The sequence below is a fragment of the Euleptes europaea genome, chromosome 8, assembly GCF_029931775.1.
Source record: "Euleptes europaea isolate rEulEur1 chromosome 8, rEulEur1.hap1, whole genome shotgun sequence".
Classification (NCBI taxonomy): domain Eukaryota; kingdom Metazoa; phylum Chordata; class Lepidosauria; order Squamata; family Sphaerodactylidae; genus Euleptes; species Euleptes europaea.
The window spans coordinates 56817476-56839203 of NC_079319.1; the positions used below are offsets into that span (position 1 = coordinate 56817476).

At 42.8% G+C, this 21728-nt stretch overlaps 1 protein-coding gene across 1 annotated transcript in view; it reads left to right on the forward strand.

The window, feature by feature from the left end:
- MTCL1 (microtubule crosslinking factor 1) overlaps positions 1 to 21728 on the forward strand; it is a 108425-nt gene that overhangs the window by 40306 nt on the left and 46391 nt on the right. Inside the window, exon 4 of the mRNA XM_056854937.1 lies at positions 17996 to 18055. Within this exon, the coding sequence (XP_056710915.1) occupies positions 17996 to 18055 (60 nt within the window). The remainder of the gene's footprint in view (positions 1 to 17995; positions 18056 to 21728) is intronic.

Below are 21728 nucleotides of genomic sequence, written 5' to 3' on the forward strand. Positions count from 1 at the left end.
TGACAAAAACTGAGGCTTGAACTTTGGTAATACTGTTGTGGTTGCCTAAGAACAGCCACAGAGAACATTGGTTTCTTAAAGTTATGGGCACTGGTTCTTTTATTTTGTGAGGTTACCCACCCCAATGCTTTGTTTTGTTTTTAGATTACAGGTTTTCTGCAAACCTGGAGAATTTCTCAGGTTTGCCAAATTCTTTCTTGTCTGTTCATGGCTTCAGTCTCCAGATTTAAGTATCCTTTGATGGCGGCCACATTGCGGATTTTATATATTGATAGTTTTGTGATGCTTTTCTGTTTTAGCAATCCAGTCCACATACTTCGACTTCGCACTCCATGTTCACTAATGAAAATATTAGAAAATATTCTGTCCAGTTACCAATCCTTGATAAACTCCTCTAATTAATTCTCTCTGACATTATGAGATTAAACAAAATTAATGTGGCCCTTTATGTTGTTTTATATAGACAAAAGAAAAATAACCGATCTTCTATGTTGTTCATTTGGTTTAATTCAGTGTTAATAAACACATTTATTTTTTCAAACATTTATTTGTGTAATTACATGTTAAGAAAGAACAGCCTCGGTGATAATCTAAAAATGACAGTAATTATATTACATAATACTTTTAATTTTCAGACTAGTTCACCCTAATTGCTCTTCACATACCTCCTGTGAATGGTAGATACAAAGGGATACTGTGATATCCATTTTACAATAAAGGCAAAGGTCACATAGTTTCATTAATACCATATAGAAATACTTTGGCTTATTTTAGATACTGCATGTCTCTTAGGGCAGAGTAATTTTTGTCTTGCAGGATTAATAACGTGAAATGGGACCAGGGCTGTATGCCACGCTGTTGGTAGTTACCACATGGAAGATGGAAATATACAAGCCAATGAAGTGGGAAGATCTGGTATCACCAGGCCTATCACCACATTGCATTTGCAGTGGCAACTGCAGTGGCCACAGGTTCTTTGTTGGTTGGTAGCTCAAACCCAAGTTGATATATTTGAGCAGGCAGGGAGGATTGAGAGGAACAGTGACTGCTGCCAGCTGTAACGTCTGAACTGAGCTTTGGTTTTTCCTTCCTGTTTTCAGTTTGGGTGCAGCCAGAAGCACAAGCCTTAAGCTTGAGCTAAAGCCTCTGGCTCATGCCCTCAGGACTTGGACAAGGTGGCCCAAGGTAAAGCTGGGAGGGGTTGGTTTTTGTTTTATTTAAATTATATTTTCCTAATGTTCTATGCTACTTTGCCCTAACCTAGATATCCCCTGGCTAGCCTGATTTCATCAGATCTCAGAAGCTAAGCAGGGTTGGCCCTGGCTAATATTTGGTTGGGAGACCTTCAAGGAATACCAGGGTCATGACATGGAGGCAGGCAATGTCAAACCACCTCCGGACATCTCTTGGCTTGAAACCTTATGGGGGTCACCATAAGTCAATAGTTACTTGATGGCAAAAAAGCCACTTTGGTTCCCTTTGAGGAGAAGGATGATGAATAAATATTTAAGCATATTGTTTCAAAGAATGTGCTCATAGAGTGAGGTGGCTGGGCAGTGTAATTCCAGAGGCAGCATCAATAGTAGCTTATGCAGTAGTCGCTCATGCTTGCTGTAGGGAGATTTTAAATGTGAAGATGGAATGACTGAAAAGTAATTGTTTTATATTGATGAGAGAAGAAGAAGAGGATGAAGAAGAAGAGTTTGTTTTTATACCCCACTTTTTCTCTACCTTTTAAGGAGTCTTAAAGTGGCTTACAATGGCCTTCCCTTCCCCTACCCACAACAGGCACCTTGTGAGGCTGAGAGAGTTCAGAGACAACTGTGAGTAGTCCGAGGTCACCCAGGAAGCTTTATGTGGAGGAGTGGGGAAACCAACCCGGTTCACCAGATTAGAGTCCGCCGCTTACGTGGAAGAGTGGGGAATCAAACTTGGTTCTCCAGATTAGCGTCTGCTGCTCTTAACCACTACACCATGCTGGTGTAAGACCTAGAAATCTGGCAAGACCATGAATATTTTGTCTTGTATACACTGAAATTGTGGTGGTTCAGCCATGTAATCTTGGTCAGAAGTTAGTTCTATATCTTGTGATCGTCAACAGTATAGGGTAACATTTTGAAATAGTTGAAATGGTGATTAAAAGGCAGGAGTTCTAACTCAGACCTTGAACTGGGGTCTATATACCATCATGATATATTTCTGTACGGTATGAATCTTGTTAAGTGGAGAAAAACTGTTGCATGTCTCCAAGGTACATATCAAGTATAGGAAAACTTCACATTGCCGCTTTTCTATTCTCTATTAGGTTTTCAACTGCAAGGCAACTATAGCTGAATTATCTCACTGATGATATACAAAGGGTTTGCAGAACAAGTATTCAGTTCAATGCTCCTCAGCATTTTTAGAAACCTTTTCATGATAAATATGCAAATGTAAGAAACTGAAGTGAAAACTTGGTGTTGTACATCTATATCAGTTAGTAATTTCTTGACAGAGTTGAGTGTGCGCATCAACAATGGGTTTACATCTTCTTTCTAGGCTTCCTGCAGTTCTTCCTGTCAGACAGCCCCTAATTGGGGTTGATATAATGTGAAGGCTTTATATCCTACCAGACACCAGGAAATATGTCACTGAATTTTACAATTTTAGTTGTTCCCTGTGTTTTTGACAGAAAGAACAAGACAGAGATCATAAGAAAAGAAAGCTACTTGTTTGAAATTTGCCAGAAATACTACCAGGATCAGGGTATGCCACGTGCATGCCCAGTTAGCAAAATTTGCTTGCATCTCTTGACATTATGACCAAGATGAATGTTGCTGCAAAAATTCTAAGCCTGGAGCAGATAAAAACACTGCTGTAAAATTGAGTTCACGGTAATGCACATGGCAGGCAAAATATGTTTCCAGGAAACAAAGGTTGGCTGTGCACTTTCTTCCTTTACCTCACCTCTTGCAGAAACAATTCAAAACAATTGACTTTCAGTGGAGAGAATTGACTAGCACAGGTCAGAAGAAATGTAATGACAAATGCATTCCATTATTGCTTCAGTGGTCTTTTATACATGGCTGTTTTCTCTTGCTGTCATCCCTCCAACAACTTCGGGTCTTTGTTTGGATTATGCATACTGTTTCCAACTGTCAGAGGACGCTTCACTCTCCCCCGCGTTTCGCCTGCATTTTCAGAGACTCGTTTTATCTCAAATTTGAAAATGCTGGTAAAATGAGGGGAAATGCGCACGGGGACAGGAGAGGCGACCTCTGACGGTCAGAAACGGCACGCATAATCCGAACAAAGATCCGAAGTCATTGGAGGGGTGATGGCAAGTGAAACAGCCATGCATAAAAGACTAGTACAGTTTTTTTTAAAAGCCACATTGGGATTTGTTGCCTTTTTGGTCACTGTATTGTTTGCTGATGTGAAATGTTGCTTTATATATTCAGCAGTAACTCCACCCCTTCACATGCAAAAAAAGTTGCAGTCGTTGTCACTTTTCCTGCTATTCGTGATTTCGGATTAGGACTGTACAGTAACCATGTGGACACGGAGAGATCAGGATCACTCCTTCTGTCCCCACTCATTCAGCTAGCTTACATAATGAACAGTTGCCTAAGTTCATGTGCATAGGTTCTGCTTCAACCTTCAACTGAGTGTAGAGGTTAGAAACAAGGGGACAGTGGTCGGGGTCTCAGTTCTCCCTTTCATATATACAGACAGTTGTGTTTACTGAATCTCTGTACAGTCTGTGGACTTCAAGGGGAGAACATAATGCTACATATTTTTAAATTTCAAGTATTAAGGTTCTCTCTCTTTGGATTCTAGCATTTAAACTTCTTAAAGCAGTTTTAGAAGGTTTTTTATGTGATAGAAGGGTTTCATGGATTTCAGTTCTTTCCTGGAGCCCATCAAAGCTACTTACCTAGAAGGTGTAAAAAGGGACAACGGGAAACATCGCCTACTCTAGCCTTGGCCATAGGCACATCTATTATAAAACTTACAAAAATGCATAAAATACAAAAACTCAGCAACATAAAAGTCAGCCAGCGTAGTGTAGTGGTTAAGAGCGGTGGTTTGGAGCAGTGGAGTCTGATCTGGAGAACCGGGTTTGATTCCCCACGCCTTCACATGAGCGGCGGAGGCTAATCTGGTGAACTGGATTTGTTTCCCCACTCCTACACACGAAACCAGCTGGGTGTCCTTGGGCAATTCACAGCTCTGTTAGAGCTCTCTCAGCTCCACCTACCTCACAGGGTGTCTGTTGTGGGGAGGGGAAGGTGATTGTAAGCCCATTTGAGTCTCCCTTAAGTGGTAGAGAAAGTTGGCATATAAAAACCAACTCTTCCGTTTCCTCTTTGCAATTTGGGGAAGGGCTGTGGCTCCACTTTGCATACCGACGATCCCAGGTTCAGTCCCCGGCATCTCCAGTTAAAAAAAACCAGGTAGTAGGTGATGTGAAAGACCTCTGCCTGAGATCCTGGAGAGCTGCTGTCAATCTGAGTAGACAGTACTGAAGGCAGCTTCATATGTGTTCAATTATAATATAAAAAATAAAATGTTAACTTATCTACAGTCCAGTCTTTGTTATGTCCAAAGCCCAACTTTGTCAATAGCAACAAAGAATATTTCACATATCTGGTAATTTCTGGGTCACACTTTGTACAAATAGTTTGTGAGGTTAGATGTTCCTTGTACTGGCTTCTGGGACATTATGAGCAGACACTTTGAACTGCTAACAAAGCTTTTTCATACTTAGGGCTGAATAATCTTTGAGACTCTTTATTCTATTCACATTACTGAATGTCCTTGCCAGTCATTTTTCTTTGATGTTTAATAACACCAGAAGTAGCCATGGGAAGTTGACAAGGTATAACGGAGAGAGCAATTGCTTAACCCTTTCTTCTCAGGCAGTTTTTCCACTCAAAATGGACACTCCCTAACCCAGGGCTTGACAAGTCCCAGTCACTGTCATGATTTCATTGTGTTGCCTACTAATTTCAACAGTGATTTTATTGTAGCATCCCTCAACAGTTCTCAGTCGAAGTGCAAAGGGATGAATTCAACCAGTTTTTCCAGTGATGAAAAAGGGAGGAAGGGATTCCCTTTGAACAACAACAAGAACAAAAGGCTATGTTTGGGATCATGGGACCTGCATAGACAAAAGCCATGTGGAACAAGGGCTGTAATAAGGAGGGGGGTTGGCCAAGATTGAGCTTAAAAGATGGATGAATCTAAAACCAATTTTGTTTATAGTTTTGCATCAGAATGTTGTGATACTTGTCACAAAACTAAATGTGCATGAAGTTCTCGTAACTGCTTGTTTATATGTAAACTTAACGTTACCCCATTCAGTGATAGTTAGGGTTCCCATGTCCCTCTCCGCCAGTGGTGGGAGGTTTTTGGGGCGAAGCCTGAGGAGGGTGGGTTTGGGGAGGGGCTTCAATGCCATAGAGTCCAATTGCCAAAGTGGCCATTTTCTCCAGGGGAACTGATCTCTATTGGCTGGAGAACAGTTGTAATAGCAGGAGATCTCCAGCTAGTACCTGGAGGTTGGGTACCCTAGTGGTGGTGGATCAATTCATTACTTAACTGGTTGCTGTCTATACTGATACATATATTCATTTAAATATGTTTTAAAAGCAATAATGGAATTATGAGATACTGGGGAGAAGTTAGGCTAGGGTTAGCTTTTTGTTGGGATGATGAAAACCAGTGTTGCCCTTGTATTTATTTATACAGTGCAACACTTTCCTCACAGCTTTAATAACATTATGAGAAATTTTGGAAGGTGTCAGTATTAGGTTTTGTGTTAGCAGTAATTAGAAAATATGGTCATTAAAATGCGAAACCGTGAAGCCTAAGAAATCAGTGTGGCTTCAAAATTTGGGGGCCTGCTGTTAACAGCCAAAGAAAAATTGTCTGCTCTTACATGCTTTTTCGCCTTGCTTTAAAAAAACTGTACACCGCAGGAAGAAAAGCAGCTTGGAGGGAATTTCCCTTGCCCTCTAAATCTTCCATTCAAACTCACGGTCTTCAAAAATGTTTTTGGTTTTTAAAAAGACAGGGGGAAAGATACGTGCAGCTCTACGTCTCATCTAGTTAGGAAGCTTTGACCTATTCCTCAGTAAAGGGTCAATGTGGCAGAAGAGAAAGATTAGGAGGGTGATAAAGAGAAGCAAGGCCTGTCTTTATGTATTTGTCACAGCAAAGCTGGGGGAAGTGAAGAGTGTTGATAGGACTCTTATTTGCCTCAGTGAACCACTAAAAACACCGAGGCTTAAGGGCTTGACTGAATGATAATAAAGGAAGGAATAAAAGGTAAAGGAATAAAAATGAAAAAGATAAAAGTATCTCCAAGACTTGAATATTTAAGTCAGTATAAGGGGAACATTGTAGAAACAAGCTGGATGCATGACTAACAAAATAATAAAACATTTAAGAATAAAAGCCTATGATAAAATTAGTAGCAAAATAATAGTTGCAAATGGTTATTTGGAAAGCAAATTAACTCTACAACGTTGTAACCCTCCTAAGACACCCACTAGTACGCTCTGACTGAAAACTGAGCTTCCTAAGTTCTTTTAGGTGCATAAAGCAGTTTTCAGTATTCTCTCTCAGATAATCCTAGTACTCTCTATTCCTCCGTGACAACAACAAAAGAAATTCAGATTATCCATCCCTCCAGCCCACTAGGTCGACCCTGTCTTTTTCTCTGTTTTCCTGGAATGGTACTGCACTCCTTGGAGGTTGGGTCAGAGGAGTGGATGTAATTTTCCACACTCTTTGTTTGCTTTAATACCTAATATTGTTTGCAAGGGAACAAAGTCTGTGGTCTCATAACATCTTCCACATTGCCCCAACTAAGTGCCCCTTGTCTTTACTTGTACCGTGTAGTTTGGTTCTGATGCAGCAAAAATCAGGAGCGGAATCAAGGCACAGAGACCCCAGAGCCAATATTCTGGAAGAACAGGTTTTTATTTTGCAGCTGCAAAAACCCAAGCTTTGCTCTCAGGAGCATAAAAGGAGAAGCTGGGGCCTGGAACAAATGCGTGTTAGATCTTTTATAACTTCTTCATTAGCTCATTATAATACACTGTTGATGCATATTTCATAATCACTTTTTACTGGTTACAGAATTCTGGTTAATCGTTCATTGGCTAATGATATTATTCAATAATTTTAATTGGTTACAAGAATAAAAGAATCTCATTGGTCTACATAGAGGCATGCAAAATCTTATTGGCTATTATGAGGTTTGATTGAAGTACGTCACTGCACCTATGTTATCTATCTTGGCTAGCATAAATCATATTCCTCTCTTTAGACTTCTGGTGCCAATCTTTTGTACAGTATCATAGCTTAGCCTTGGACCAGACAAACAACCACTACTGTCTAAGTTTAATATAACTTCTTCTTTGTCTTCTTTTGTCTGGCCCAGAATTCTAAATATATCTTTCTGGGGCCTCTTTTGCAGTCCAGTGATTTTTATGTTTCAGGCCTCCTATCTCAGTTCCTTGGGACTTTTATGGCTATGCCATGTCTGACCTTGCTTCTCAGGATTACTTGCTTCAGTCTGCCACAAATCAATTTATCAACACACACCAGTGAATTCTGGAATTTTCAGGTTCCTGTCTCCACACAGGAATCTCACTAAGAGTAACTGTTTGCATCATGGTTCTGCATGCACACTATTCTGGGAGTCCAACATGGATCTGAGAGCATGTGCTTTCTCAGGCCTCTTTCTGTGTAGATTCGGTGCCTCTGTGTAGCTGCTAGTTTATATACTTTCACTTAGCTGGCACCATGTCAGCTTAGCATCTATATTGTTCTCTCTTGCCAATTTCTTGTTTTCTCCAGCTGAAACCACAACTCCCCCTGAAATAACTTTTAAAATAATTTAAATTAAAATTACAAGTCCAGAGGTTCTTATGGAATGGTCCAGAGGTTCTTATGGAATGGGTATTTTGACGTAAACACCCATTTTTAAATGGCCTATCTCTGAGCAAAAGCCTTGCAATGTTGAGACAGTTTATGTTGCTGGGACATCCATTATCAGAATAGTTAGATCAGGGGTGTTGAACTCGATTGTTACGAGGGCCGGATATGACATAAATGTCACTTGGTCGTGCTGGGCCATGCCTTGCCAGCCCAGATCGAGAGGGGGGGGGTGGCTGCCTCAGCTGGCTTGCGGGCCAGATAAGAGCTCTCAAGGGGCCAGATTCGGCCTGTGGGCCTTATGTTTGACACCCCTGAGTTAGATGTTCCCCAAAGAATGTCAGCAGTCACATGTTGGCAACTGTCCTGCGTGTTTCATCTGCTTATCACAGAAAACTATTGACTGGAATCAATTTTGTTCAAATATGGGTGACTGGAATCAGAAAAAAACATGAGTACTGTAGGCTTCTCAGGATTTACAAGGCTATATTTGAAAAAGAGGAATGGCTGCTGTTGGTTGGGGAAACAATTGTATGGTAGAAACTGGTGAGCAGAATGGAAACCAAACAAACACTGTTCTTTTCCATCTGCTTCCCAAAGTCCTATGTTGGAGGCCCAGCTTACAAGGAGCATTTCCTTTTCCTACACTGATGATCAGAGTTTGGATAGGATCTAGCTTTCTGAAGATCTTGTTACCAGTGAATTAAACCTTTGCTGGTAGCATGTCTTTCTCCTCCACTGACTGGCTAGTATGTCTTGCTCCTTGCAGTCTTAAAGCTGATGTGCTGTTCTAGTCCATCAGATATGTTATCAATGAATCAACTAGGTGGAAGTCTCAGAGAGCTTTCTCCCATACTTTAATCTGTTCATTAACCAGTTTCATGATACATAATTGGATAGAGCAGGAATTGACTGTTCTCGCTCTGGGAGAGGAGGCCATCTTAGAGTGGGTGTTTCCTCTTCCTCTTGTTCCGGGAGGCAGGACCTAAAACTTTAACTGCCTATCCCTGGAGGGAACGCCCCCGCCCTTTCCAGTCTTGTTCCTGCCTTGCTCCGGGAGAGCAGTGTAATCACAGCTCTCTTCTTAGAGATATACAAGAGCTTAAATTTCCTTATTCTATTCCTTTCTGTTTTCTACTCTATCCAAAAAAAAAAAAAAAAAATCTTTTTACTCTATTCTTACTCTGTCTCTAATCTATCTTCTGAGGCAGGGCAGGGTAAAGTTTTTTCTCCTTCCCGCCAAAACAAAATGGCGACCGATCGCCCCGATACCTATGTTTCTGAGGGGGATTTGGACCCGGGCCTACTCCAGGCTATGCCAGACGCTCGGGATCCGCCTGCAAACGATCACTCCGGTGATCAAAAAGGCAAATCAAAGAAAACCACCGGCAAGCGCAAGAAAGGCTCTTCTCGCCAGGGAAGCGCTAAACGCCTTCTGTCTGCTGCTCGCGCCTGCTTATCTACGGCGGATAAGTCCGCTAAAAGCAAGCCCTCAACCTCCGGAACCGGGAACGGCCGGGGAAATACAGCGACTTCGGCCGCTATCCCCTCTACCAGCGCGCAATCCATTGATCAGGCCGTAGGCGTCTCGCCTCCACTTATACCCGGTCGGAGCACATCGGACGCTGGTAATGTACTCCCCCCCTCCCTTCCCTTCCAGTCGGCCGTGAGCGAAATTGCTCTCCTGAGAGCGGAGCTCGCCTCATTAATCAAGGACGCTTTCACAGAGGGTTTAAGAGCCGCACAGCTCCCCTCCCCTCCCCCTTCTATTGCCGGAGTGCAAGCGCCCGGTCGAGACCTCCATGGTCCCCAGGAAATTAATCAAGCGGGCGGCGGGCAGCGAAGTGGCCCTCATCGTTCTCAGGGGGGAGGCGGTTGGCCCACTAAAGCAGCCTTGAAGGCTACCTCTTCTTCCCAGCCTCGGGTATCAGAACAGGAGCCATCACCTCTATCTTCTGATAATGAAGTTTCAGATAGAGAGGAAGGCGAATTCTCCTCAGAAGGAGAAGACTCTTTGCCAAAACCAACTAAGCAAACTAGGATTTTTGAGGCTGATGACCTCCAGCCATTTTTAATAAAGGTGTTGGCTGCATTAGATCTCTCTGATGATTCTACCACATCTCAGGAGAAAAAGAAAGGCGCTAAGGAATTCTTTCATTCCTATACTACCTCTGATACTGTGGTACCTGTACCTGACTATTTTTTATCTCTACTAAAAGGGGAATGGGACAAGCCCATGGGGGGGAAACAGTTCCCTCAGACTACCAGAAAGCTTTATAACATAGCCAGTAATACTGCTGATCTGTTAAAAGTCCCTCTAGTGGAAAACCCCATTACTGCACTACATACCTCTGACACTGTCACTGAGGAAGGTTTAGTGTCTATTAAGGACCCTGCAGACAGAAAGACGGAGCTGGCCTGTAAAAAAGCCCACGAAGCCTCAGCATTAGCCATTAGCTCCTCTATTACATCCGCCCTAGTGTCCAGAGCAGCTATTGTCTGGACTAGGAAGTTAGCTAAACTGATCCCAGAGGAGGATAGAAGTGCTATGGAGGGAGTATCTAGAATCCTTAAGGCAGTCTCCTTCCTGGCTGATTCTACCCTAGATACCATGTGCTTCTCGGCTAGGGCTTTAGCCACTGCAACAGCTGCCAGACGGGCCCTTTGGCTGCGCCCATGGCAAACTGAACATAGATCAAAAGCAGTGTTAATGGGTTACCCATATGTAGGAAAGAAATTATTTGGGGACAAGTTGGAAGAAATATTAGTAGAATCAAAGGATAAAAAGAAATACTTGCCCAGAAGCCTTCGCAAGGAATCCAAAGGGTTCTCTAGCCCTACTTCCTTTCGTCCCTACCACCCATACTCACGTTACAGACCTGAGCAGAAGAGAGGTCAATGGAATTACGGAAGGGGATCCTTTCGTAGAGCAGGGCGCTTCCCTAAAAATTCCTCAAGACCCCAGAATTTCCAAAATGACAGAGGTGACAAGTCCTTTCGTCAACCAAGACAGTGACGCCAGACAACAACCAGTAGGAGGCAGACTCAGCCTCTTTCACCACCAATGGTCTCCTGCCCACACAGACCATTGGGTCTTACAGACTGTCACCCACGGCTACCAAATTCAATTCTGCAAAAGACCACGAGATCGTCTAGTAGTGTCTCCTGTGTCTCGACAACCAGACAAGAAACTCAGAACCTTAACGGCTATCCAACATCTGTTGGAAATCAAGGCCATAGAATATGTAGTCCCCTCGGAGCAATCGTTGGGCATATATTCCGTGTTCTTTACTGTGCCGAAAAGAGACGGAGGATGGCGGGCCATCCTCGATCTGAAATACCTGAACAAGCATGTCACATACAGACGCTTCAGGATGGAGACTCTACATTCAATAGCAGAGGCTTTAAGACCAGGAGACTTCTTAACCTCCGTGGACTTGACCGAGGCCTACCTTCACGTATCTATTCACCCAGATCACCGGCGATACCTCAGGTTCCTACACAATGGTCATCATTTTCAATTCAGGGCACTCCCCTTCGGTCTCGGTTCAGCCCCACGAGTCTTCACCAAGGTCCTGGTGACCTTGGTAGCCCTAGCACGTCAGGAGGGCGTACGGCTCCACCCATATCTCGACAACATTCTAATTTGCTCATCGTCAAGAGAGCAAAGTATCCAACACACAAACATCGTGCTCCAGCTATTAGACAGCCACGGCTTTCTAGTCAACCACAAGAAAAGCCATCTCACTCCGACCCAACATCTTCGCCATCTAGGAGTGTACATAGACACTGTCGCCAACTCCCTGGTTCTCCCATCCGACAAGATTCGCAAGATTTGTTCTCTAGCAAGAACAATCATGAAATCAACCTCGGTCCGCCTCATGACCCTGGCGAAGCTGCAGGGGCTAATGATTTCATGCATTCCAGCGGTACAGTGGGCGCGACTACACTCAAGATCCCTTCAGTGGTTCCTCAAGCCTTTTCAAAAGGATATCCTGATAAAGAAAAACAAGTGTCTCCTTCTCTCTGCCACGGCAAAACGCAGCCTCAAGTGGTGGACCATACCAACAAATCTACAAAAAGGGGTTCTCTACATTCGGCAAACTCCTCTACAGTTGTTCACGGATGCCTCTCTGACTGGTTGGGGTGCCACTCTCCAGGGTCACCAGCACAGGGTTCGTGGTCACTTCCAGAAAGGCGACTGAACATCAACGCCTTAGAGATCCGTGCAATTTATTATGCCCTCCTGCACTTCCAACATCAACTGACCGGATCAGATCTTCTGGTGAGGATGGACAATGTCTCAGCCAAAGCTCACCTGAACAAACAGGGAGGATCCCGGTCCTCGACTCTGCACAAGGAGTCTTTAAGAATCCTGTCCTGGGCGGAGTCCAACCTCTACTCCATCACAGCAGAGCACATCCAGGGAGCCCTCAACGTCGACGCAGATTGGCTCAGCAGACAAGATCTCAGCGAGGCCGAGTGGACCTTGAACCGGGACGTGTTTCATCTCCTGACAACTCACTGCGGCACGCCCTTGGTGGATCTCTTCGCGTCCAGCAAGAATCACCAGCTACCAAGGTATTATACAAGATACATCCAAGCGGATGCAGAGCAGACGGACGCTCTCACGGCACCCTGGCCTTCGGGGCTTCTATATGCCTTTCCTCCCTTCCCACTCCTTCCCAGAGTCCTCAGACGAATCAATCTCCTTCAAGCCACAGTCATCTTGATAGCTCCTTACTGGCCGCGGCGCCCTTGGTTTCCCACTCTGATAGAGATGTCCATAGCAAAACCGTGGACGCTTCCACCTCGACCAGATCTTCTCCACCAGGGTCCGATTTTTCACCCAGACCCAGGCTGGTACAGACTGACCGCCTGGGTATTGAGAGGGGTCGCCTCCTGAAGTTGGGTTATGACCCAGAGATAGCAGACACTATTCTTGCTGCCCGAAGACCTTCTACACAGCGGATATATAACTCCACGTGGAAAGCCTTTGTAAGGTGGTGCCAAAGAAAACAGCTTAATCCAATCAAGCCCACCATCTCCAACATCCTAGCCTTCTTACAGGATGGACGGCGGCAGAGTTTATCTCCAGCAACCCTACGTCGTCAGCTGTCGGCAATTGCTACCATTGTCCCAAGGTTATCAGGTTTCCCACTAACTCAACATCCACATATTAAGGCCTTCCTAAGGGGATTTACTTTAATCTCACCTCCAGTCAAACACAGATACCCTACCTGGAGTTTGCATACAGTTCTGACAGCCCTTACTCAACATCCGTTTGAGCCCTTAAGGAACACTTCATTGAATCTTTTGAGAATGAAGACTTTATTTTTAACAGCTATAACTTCAGCTAGGAGAGTTTCAGAGCTAGGAGCTCTATCGGTTAGGCCAGGTCTTTGTACCTTTCACAAGGACAAGGTAGTCCTTGTTCCCGACCCTTCCTTTATCCCGAAGGTCAACTCCCGTTTTCATAGAGATCAGGATATCGTACTTCCCTCATTCTGTCCAAACCCTAAAACCCCGAAAGAAAAAACCTGGCACACCTTAGATCTTAGAAGGGCCCTTCACACCTACATTGACCGTACAAAACATTTGAGAGTGTCAGACACTCTCTTTATCAATCTGACAGCCCCAAACAAGGGCAAGTCAATGTCCCGTGCATCCATCAGTCGCACAATTACTAACTGCATCACTCAGGCTTACAAAACAGCAAAAATTACTGTTCCCTCAGGTTTGACAGCCCACTCTGTTAGGAGTGCGGCCACATCAGCGGCTTTTAATCGCAGAGTGCCTATTGAGGAGATCTGCAAAGCCGCAACGTGGTCTTCAGTTTCCACCTTCGTGAGGCATTATAAACTTAATCTCTATGCCTCGGCTGACGCCTCCTTTGGAAGGTGTGTTCTTCAGAGCATCCTCCATGACGTCTGATCCCACCCGGGCAGGGACAGCTCTTTTAAGTCCCACTCTAAGATGGCCTCCTCTCCCAGAGCGAGAAAGAGCCTTGGATACTCACCGTGAAGGCTTCTTCTGCTCTGGGATACGGAGGCCATCTTGCCCTCCCAGACGTCTACGTAAATCAGGAGGACGCTACTAAAATTGACTAAAATAAAAATCGGTTAGCTCAATTTGAATTGATTTAGCTCAGTTCTCAGGTTAGGTTTACATACAGTTTTTATTAGCATGTTTATAGTTACAGTCACAAATAAGCATTACTTCCATATCTGTCTACTGTTCTTTACTTACTGTTTCTATGTTTAACGGTTAAGCTCCTTGCTCGGAAAGTTTTTAGACTGGAAAGGGCGGGGGCGTTCCCTCCAGGGATAGGCAGTTAAAGTTTTAGGTCCTGCCTCCCGGAACAAGAGGAAGAGGAAACACCCACTCTAAGATGGCCTCCGTATCCCAGAGCAGAAGAAGCCTTCACGGTGAGTATCCAAGGCTCTGTTAAAATTAACCATGTCAAATTTACTTCTTTTTCACTAAAAATCCTTGTGATCCACTACTAACATATATTGTAGGTTTGCTAAGTAAAAGTGCATATGCAAAATCTCTGAACATCAAAGGCATATCTAAGCTGTGTTAAATGGTCCTGGAAAATTTACTCTTACTTTAAAACATATGAAGTGCCTTCCTAGATCAGACCAAGGTGGTAATCCATTGGAAATCAGTCAGTGGTCCAATACAAGGCTACCTTCCACCAGCTCCTTTCATAGAGTATGTGAAGAGAGGACATCTGGTCTGCTGGTTCTATGTTAACAGAAGGACTAGTAAGACTTCAGACTGTTCTATGCGAGGTACAAGACAAGAAGGACAAAGCCACATTTTCAGCATCCAGGAAAGTTTGGTCAGTCATGCTATAAATATTGATATGATTCCCAATGATGTCAACTTGAAAAATGATAGTCATTCCCAACTCTCATTAAACTAGCTTTTAAAGTGTTAAACAGCTTTAAAGAACTAAAACTGGGAGGATTTTTTATTACAGTATGCCTTTAGAGCACACTGCAGTCATATTTTCCAAATGAAACTATAAGTGGAAGGATATAGCTTTTGAAAACGAGTACTGCTGTTCTCACATATATCTGGCAATAATATATGTTCTAATTGTAAAGGGTACTACATCATCCTGACCATTGTATTCCGTGCTGGCATTTATCAGGATGATGAGATAAATAATGTAAGCCTGCTTTAGATATTATTCCAGACCTCTTCTGCCCCCTCCCCTGAATTTCTTGATCTTCAGTGTTCTTTTAGAGATCAGCATAGAGTACACATTCTCCAGTATTGACCTATTGGGCTATTCCTCAAAGCATATGTCAAATCCAGTTATAAATTATCTGACTTTTAACCATCTGTGTTGATTTGGTAGCCGTGATCATTTTAACATATGGATTAATAAATTTGGCTGCAATATGGAGTTAGCAATGCTGGAAAAGCATTGCACTAATAGAACTTGTAAGATCGCAAAGCGATTATGTGTACTTAGTACTACCGTATAGAGGGCACGCTTTTAGAGGGAAGTTTGCAAGGAAGTGATGAAAGTTGGATTGCTTGAACAATCTGATCATCTGAAAGTATTCAATATGTAATACATTATAATGAAATTATGCCAAGGAAAAGAGACAGACAGCACCAGAAATATTAGTCTAGAAGCTGACAAGAAAGCTGAGCCTAGGGTTGCCAACTCTGGGTTGGGAGATACCTGGAATTTTTTTGGAAGGGGGCTGGGGAGGGCACGGTTTGTAGAGAACCTCAGTGGGGTATAATGCCATAGAGTCCATCCCCCAAAGAAGCTATTCCCTTCAGAGGAATTTATCTCTGTAGTCTCAAGATCAGTTGTAATTCCAGGAGATCTCCAGCCTCACCTGGAGATTGGCAACTGTAGCTGGGTTGGCAGAGAAGGCTGGGCCAGCTCAGAAGTCCAGGCAGGTGGACTGGCAGAGAAGGCAGGGCAGACAGGCCGGAAAAAAGGCACCAGTGCAATTGATGTACACCATTGCACCTACTGACAGCATCAGTGGGTGCGAATTCAGCTGCAGGATGGGCCAGGCCACAGCTCCATAATCAGCCCAGCCTGGCCCCAGCACAAACTGCCCACGCCGCATTGGCTGAAAGAGGTGCTGGTATGCGATACTGGCATGTACTGGCACAATAAAAGGCCTGTATGTGTGTGTGTGTGTGTAGTTCAAATCAACCTTACACACATATATATGCATTTGATGAATTGTCAGATCTCGTCAGGTTTCAGAAGCTAAGCAGGGTCAGTACTTGGAAGGGAGACCACCAAGAATGACTAGGGTTGTTACACAGAGGAAGGCAATGGCAAACCACCTCTGCTTCTCAGCTGCCTTGAAAGCCCCTTGCTGGGGTTGTCATAAGTCAGTCGCATCTCAACAGCACTTTACACATACACACACACACACACACACACACACTCCCTACTCAGTCTTAAGCATGAGCACGATGGAGCTGGATTTTACTGCTGTGTGACTTTTCTGCATTGCATTGAGTTCCAAAGGCCTGCTGAAGGTCAAAGGCTCTAATGATTGTTCTGTAATAGTAGCTCTGTCATGGGAAATGCGAGGGGGAGGGAGGTACGGATGTGGGGAACAGTAATGGTGTTTGCATTAACTTGATAGTGCAGTTTATAGCTGGCCTTGAAATCAGATGATCCTTTGAAAACCACTTAAAGTTCCATGATGGATTGTGGATCTTGATTTTCTCCTTTGGTGTGTGAACTTGAATCAAAGCCATGGAACGGGATCAACTGCAAGCATGCCTGTAAAGCTATATCTGGGGCGGGGGAGAACAACACTGAGAATTCTTGTTTTAATAGCTGCTTCGTCTAAGAGATCGTGCTCAGTCTGACTTATTTCCTATTGGTATGAGATCATGGTTTGAACAGAACTGGATGGTATAAAGAGAACCATTCTAACTCATTGAGTACCTTTTGTTTTCTTCATATATAGAAATTATAAAAATGAAAATGATTGAAATGTAATATGGGTAATGTTTACCACAATAAATATATCATTTTCTGTACTAACTGGAAGAAATTCACATACTGTGAGTGGTTGCCTTGGTTGCCTACATTAATGGCCACAGACTAATGGAACAAAAAGCTTCCATAAAAGTGTGCTTTGATGGTTAGGTTCTAGAAAAACTAAGGTTCCTCCTTTGTGTGTGTGTGTGTGTGTGTGTGTGTGTGTGTGTGTGTGTGTGTGTGTGTGTGTGTGTGTGAGAGAGAGAGAGAGAGAGAGAGAGAGAGAGAGAGAGAGATAGGGGAGGAGAGAAACTATGGTCCACGTTCATCACACCTCTCTGATAGTGCTCAGCATGAATGTGGCTTTTTTCCCCCTTCCCCTCCCTCCTCCTCTCACTCATTGAAGGCTGCCTGATTTGGGAAGCAGTAAATCAAACTCCAGTTTATGGCAGTTGTTGATTTTGCCCATTTGCAGGTTGGTACCTGGAGGAACCCTTGCTGACTAGATCAAAGTTGACATGGCAAAGCATAGGGAGAGCGGCTATGCTATAAATAAGACGGGCCAAGGCCATGAAGAGCTTTGTATGTGATATCCAGTATCATAAACTGAGCCTGGTAACAGACGGGCAGCCAGTGGGACGTCCTTGTTCAAGCCAGTAAGCGTTCCTAGTCTCTGTATACATGGAACCTATGTGTGCGTGCTCTCCAACAACCGGCCAATATGCATAATTTCTGTTCAGGCAACTTGAAAGGTGGTGCTCCTGCCTCCTCCCTTGAGCTGCAGTCTACTGTCCCCCCCCCCCCAAAGTTGTTCTCCTGGGGGGTCAGTGGACCCCCGGAAACATCATGGGGGTGGAACTGGGATGGCTGCAGTGAGAGGGGGAATTGGTGGAAATCACCCTGCCCTGCTTCTATGTGCAGAGGTGCCTGCAGCAAGTGGAAAAGACACTTAGGATCCAAGCCTTAATATTTTTTGAAAGTGCCATAATGATTTCCATAACATCCATTGGATTATTGGGGTGATCTCTCCCTAAGTCTTTGCTTTGGTCATTAATTGACTTACAATGGTATTTATTTCAGAGCTCTTTGAAGAGAAGAGGCAGCAGGGATATCCACAAAGAAAAGAAGGCATTTGCTCAGGTATTTTTTCTAAGCATAAATGTGTATTTCATTTTCATTTTTATGTTTAGTGGGAAAATAAATATTCTTTTTTGCTGGGGAGAGGGGATTGTGTCTGAAATACGAGAATGGTCTCAATGTCCTCATATTTAAGTGCAATTTTGGAACAGTGCATCGTTTTTATATTTTATATGTCCTAGGTAGGGTGTCATGCCAGACAAAATTAGACATTTCTTCATATTGAAAATAAAATTACCTTGTCTCAGAAAGTATTTGGAGCAGATATTGCTCAGGGACATTGACTAAATTTATCCCGGGTGTCAAGGTTTTTTTTTGTGCTAATGAGCATCTTGGCACAAAATGCATTTCACACACTAAAGCAACACATAGCATATTATTCTCTCAGATACTAAGACTTTGTTTTTCATGCAAGGTGAACAGAGTGTGATCTCTAGATATCAGTTTCTTTTAACCTGATTGAAATAGAAAAGTGAAGCAATCTGCTGGCCCCACTTGGATGCAGTTCTTATTGAATTCCTGAAGCATGATTCTCCCTAGGAAAGATATTGGTTTAGATTTCTCTCCTTTTCAGAGCTAACTATAGTAGCTGAAGTTTTTTCCAGCTTTCATAACATTAGAAGTTAAATAGATTGGGCGTGTTGATTGGATTTCCACTCAGTGAGAAGGAGTCACTGCAACTTGTTGGAAAGTCATTATTTAACTTAAGTGTTTTACTAAAATAATTCCTATCTTTTACAGACAGAGCTGTATGCGCAGGGCACATTTTCATACATTCCGCAGGAGTAGTCCTTTGATGATGTAGTGCCAAGAAAATTACGTTTATTGAAAAACAGTAGCAAAATGATTGCATATGCAGTAAACTAAAAACTGATGCTATTCAGTGAAACTCATATATATGGGCTGATTTAATCTGAAGGCTGATGACAAACCAGAAGAAAGGGCATGAAAGATTCTAAGACATTTGGAGTTAAGGGCATTATATGACGCAACATATTATGGTAACTGAGCCTTGAGATTATATGCTAGGTCCAAATCTAATAGTAAATAGGCCTGTCATGCATTCACTCATGTACTCCAGATCTGTATGTATTCAAGCATATCATGTGCATGGAGTCTGTGCATTTCTGTATAAAATCTACTCCAGTCGCAACAGGAACAAAGAAATGCAACAGAGGATTAATGGCATGGAGATGTTGTTCTCTCCCTGCAACAGAAAATCACACACCTACTCCTGGACATCTGTTTTTACTCCATGTCATTGTCAGGGTTAAAATCTGGGAGTTTCTTCGGTCTTATTTCCCCAGACCAACAAGCTATACTTAAAATTTTCCGTTGGCCCAGTGGATGAAAATGGCAGTGAAGCAGCATGAACAAATATGCGAGTGAGTGGAACTGAAACTGCTCACAAATATTTAAAACATCTTTTATCCTATTCTTTCCATCTTTTTTTCCTGTTCTTAGCTATCAGGAATAAACACAGCATTTCTGTGGCTTGATGCTTTCTGTAATAGCAGTTACTAAGTTTTTGAATAAGAAGACTCATTTTTGGAATTTTGTCTTTGCCGGGAATATGCTGTTAGTCTCATCTTCTGATTTTGAATCACCTGGCTCTGTCTGTTGTACTAAATGCAACAGCCTGTTGAACAATTCTTAAGGTTGCTGTGAGTCTATGCCTCACTTGGTCACTGTAGATTATATCTGGATGATATTTTCCCACCTACTTTTGCGTGATTGCCAAGAAAATAGTGCAATCCTAAGTGTGAAACTTTTGAAAACATCTTACCCACACAGTTCCAGCAAGACGGGCTCACAAGTCAAAAGCAGATTCAAAACCTGCTAGTTTCACTCACATGTACTTGTAGTTGTATAAATATCAAAAGTGCTGCTTCAGATTTGTGGGTTTCAGTGACATGAAATGAAAGAGAGCGTGCGATGTACCTTCTCCCCATTTAGTTTTATTGAAAAAAATAGTTTCTGTTCAGCAGAGCTGCAGAATGGAGCTTCTTGGGAAATGCCAGGCAGCAGTAAGGACACAAAGAAAACTGTTCCTTCAACGCAAGGTAGGAATGTTTGGCACCAGCCCAGTTTCCTGGACACCAGCTATGCTGCCATCTCATTAGGCTTGCAATGCAGTTAAGTGCATAGCCACATCCTGCCCTTTCAAGACATCGGGGAAGTGACAGTAGAAGATTTACAGTGCAAACCTAAAGCAGAGTTACTCTCACAATGGACAGAGTCCAGTGTAGTCAGTGGGGCTTAGAAGACTTTACATCTGCTAAGGATGGCACTGTTAGTTCTCATCACTTTCTCTTTGTATCTTCCTGCTGGTCAAAGATATATGGTTTGGAATGTATGATCCCATCTCATCATAGCTTCTGCACTGCATCTTTGATTTGTTCATGTTCTTCTTTTTGTTGTTGATGTTTTTCATCACTTATATGTTTAATATAGACAGCAAGCTCCTTATCACCTGGTATGGATATTTTTCCTTAATGATCGCTTTCAGCATTCATGTATTCCCTGTTCTTGTTAAACCATCTTGGAGCTGGTGTAGGAACCATGGATGAAAAATAGAATAAGCCATCAATTATTATTATTTTTTGTGCTGAACTTCCAGTCTAATTAAGTGTTCTGCAGAACTTGAAAACCTGAACACTATTTTGTGATATTTGGGTTGGTCCTGTTAAAAAGTGTTACTCAGATTTTGTTTCTGGATTTTTCTTCAGATCAACACAGCTACCTTCAGTATCAATCTACAGTGAATCATAGAATCATAGTGTTGGAAGGGACCACCAGGGTCATCTAGTCAACCCCCTTCACAATGCAGGAAATTCACAACTGCCTCCCACCCCCCACACCCCCAGTGACCCATACTCCATGCCCAGAAGATGGTCAAGTATGTGTCCTCATCAGGAAAAATGGCTTCAAAATTCTAGTGGGATCCAGTTCCTTTTAGATTAAATGAACAGATGTCAGCTCTGAATTTCCAGGAAGATCTCTGTAAAACAGGTTGTAATTGCTGCATAGGCAGGGCCAAAATAAATAAGGCAAAATTGTAGAGAACACATTATAGGCTACAAAACTGGATTCCACAGTCAGTGGGAGTTCCACATCTGATAAGCCGTGTGTTCAGAGAACCCATAAAATGGTTAGTGGGGCTAATCTGTCATTGTAGTATCTGTATTTCACATGATGGAATTAACTAGTAACAAATAATCTGATTCTGAACTGCATAGGTAATGCATGGAATCTCCATCTGCAAATATAAACCTGTGTTTTTGCATCTTAGCATTAATAGTCCCGTCCTGCTACTATAACATGCCGTACCATATTCTGTGTATGTTTAATAGGCATGTAATTTGGTAATAAGTATATGTTTATTTAATATTTATTTTTATATCCCTTATAACCTTGAAGACTAAAGTTAAGGACAAAAAAAACGTAAAAATATATGAAAATATAGTAAATAAAAACCTACCAGTTTTAAGCCTAGCTGGCAAATGCCAGCAATAATTGTTCTAATTAAACCAAGAAGTATGTTCCCAAACATGAGCTTGTTTCTGTTAATAGATATTACCATATGTTTCTCACAAATACACCCCCCAGTTACATCTGTCATTATCTAGTCTATTTGCGCTAATCAGTATACCAAATTCTTTAAGAAGTTGTTCAT